The sequence below is a fragment of the Microcebus murinus genome, chromosome 14 (genome assembly GCF_040939455.1).
Source record: "Microcebus murinus isolate Inina chromosome 14, M.murinus_Inina_mat1.0, whole genome shotgun sequence".
Lineage (NCBI taxonomy): Eukaryota > Metazoa > Chordata > Mammalia > Primates > Cheirogaleidae > Microcebus > Microcebus murinus.
In genome coordinates this window covers 76,953,233-76,955,810 of record NC_134117.1, presented here as the reverse complement: position 1 = coordinate 76,955,810, position 2,578 = coordinate 76,953,233, and the positions used below count along the sequence as shown (strand labels likewise).

At 37.1% G+C, this 2,578-nt stretch overlaps 1 protein-coding gene across 1 annotated transcript; it reads right to left on the bottom strand.

Moving 5' to 3' along the window:
- Positions 1-1,932: 1,932 nt before the first annotated feature.
- LOC105860092 (ribosomal biogenesis factor-like) lies at positions 1,933-2,320 on the bottom strand. Its single transcript, XM_012744543.2, has one exon. It carries the CDS (start codon positions 2,299-2,301, stop codon positions 1,999-2,001), a length of 303 nt encoding a protein of 100 aa, XP_012599997.1. The 5' UTR covers positions 2,302-2,320; the 3' UTR covers positions 1,933-1,998.
- Positions 2,321-2,578: the final 258 nt, after the last annotated feature.

Sequence of the window (2,578 nt, the reverse complement as noted above, 5' to 3'; positions counted from 1 at the left end):
GCCTCCCTAGTAGCTGGGACTACAGGCATGCGCCACCATGCCCGGCTAATTTTTTCTATATATATTAGTTGGCCAATTAATGTCTTTCTATTTATAGTAGAGACGGGGGTCTCACTCTTGCTCAGGCTGGTTTTGAACTCCTGACCTTGAGCAATCCGCCCACCTCAGCCTCCCAGAGAGCTAGGATTACAGGCGTGAACCACCGCGCCCAGCCGAAATCAATAAAATTAAAAACAGAAAAAACTTTTAGACAAATCCATCAGAAAAAAAGAGATATGTCACCAATTGTCAATGTCAGAAATGAGAGAGGTGATATCACTACAGATTCTACAGATATTAAAAGAGTAATAAGAGATTATCATAATAAATTTATACTAATAAATTCATGATTTAGTAAACTGGGTGTGGTGGTGTGTTCTTGTATTACCAGCTACTGGGGAGGGAAGCTGAGGCAGGAGGATTGCTTGAGCCCAGGAGTTCAAGATCAGCATAGGCAACATAAGACCTCATCTGAAAAAATTAATTAATTAATGACTTAGGTGAAATGGACAAATTTGGCCACGTTTTCTTCTGTCTCCTTACTGTGTTTCAACTTCTTCTTCGTTTTTTTTTTTTTTTTTGAGACAGAGTCTCCCTTTGTTGCCCAGGCTAGAGTGCCATGGCGTCAGCCTAGCTCACAGCAACCTCAAACTTCTGGGCTCAAGCCATCCTGCTGCCTCAGCCTCCCTAGTAGCTGGGATTACAGGCATGCGCCACCATGCCCAGCTAATTTTTTCTATATATATTAGTTGGCCAATTAATTTCTTTCTATTTATAGTAGAGACGGGATCTCGCTCTTGCTCAGGCTGGTTTCAAACTCCTGATCTCGAGCAATCCACCCGCCTTGGCCTCCCAGAGTGCTAGGATTACAGGCGTGAGCCACCGTGCCGTGCCCGGCCTCAACTTCTAAATGTTGAAAAACACAAGAGCCCAGCCTTTGACAATCTTCTCTTTACAGCCCAACCAACCAAGAGGTACTGAAATTACAAAATACTTAAAGATACTGAAATACAAAATACAGGGAAATTACAAAGTACTTAAAGATAAATGAAAACATAAACACAGCATCGTAAAATTTATGAAATGCAGCAAAAACAATACTCAGCAATATATAGATGTAGACACCTACATTAAAAAAAAGAAAAAAGAAAAAAAGATCTCAAATTAACAAATTAACCATAGGCATTAAAGAACCAGAAAAATCAGAGCAAACCAAGCCCAAAGCTAACAGGAATAACATAATAATAAACAGAGAGCAGAGATAAATAAAAAAGAGACTAAAAAAACGACAGACAGAATCAAGAAAATTAAAAGTTGGTTATTTGAAAAGAACAACAAAATTGATAGACCTTTAGCTAGTCTGATTAAGGAGATGCAAATGACCAAAATAAAAAACAAAAATGGATACATTACTACTGCTTTGCAGAAATAAAAGAGATTATAAGAGAATACTATGAAGAATTGTACACCAACAAATGTAATAACCCAGATGAAAGGGTCATGTTCCTAGAAACATACAAATTACCAAAATTGACTGAAAAAAACCTCCTAAGAACAATGTATATAAGTCAACAGACCTGTAACAAGAAAAGAGATTGTATTAGTAATCAAAAATTTCCCCAAAAAGAAAAGCCCAGGGCCAGATGGCTTCATTGGTGAATTCTACAAAACATATAAGGAAGAATTAACACCAATTATTTTCAAAATCTTCCCCCCAAAAAATAGAAGAGAAAGGGACACCTCCTCATTCATTCCATGAGGCCATTACACTGCAAACAACACAACTGCACACCAATTTCCTTTATGAACATAAATGCAAAAGTTCTCAACAAAATACTAGCAAACCAAATCCAACAGCATATTAAAAGGACTATGCACCATGACCAAGTACAGTTTTTTTTTTGTATAAAACATTTAATTTATTGGTCTTTTGGGGGAATTAGATATATCACCACTGCATTACAACTGAGCCATTAATCTTGTAGCTTCATCAACATGAACTGGTTCATTTTCATGACGTGGCTGAGGAATCGATTCTTTCTGCACAGGTCCAGGAGAAAGGCGCTTTGAGAAGTGTGCAGGTTCCTGTTGCATATTTACAAAAGCTTTATTCACTCTGTTAACTTTTTCATCATTCATAATGTTTATCTTCTTAAGATTAGTGGTAACTGGTTTTGCTTTGTTTTTAGCCTTAAAGTTTTTTTGGCTGGCTGTGTGAAATACATTCCTGGACTTCTGCCCTCTTAATTTGTTGTTGGCCATTGTCAGACCGTGGATATCCGCGTGCTCCTTCTTAAGGCCCAGGTGATCCCAAGTACAGTTTATTGAAGGAATATAAGGATGTTTCAACACACAAAAACATCAATCAATGTAATATATAACATCAAGAAAATGAAAGAAAAAAACCCCACATGATCATCTCCATTGATGCAAAAAAAAAAAAAGCTACAAAATGTGACATGCTTCCATGATAACAACACTCAGAAAACTAGGAATAGAAGGGAACTTCCTCAAAATAATAAAGGGCATTTATGAAAAA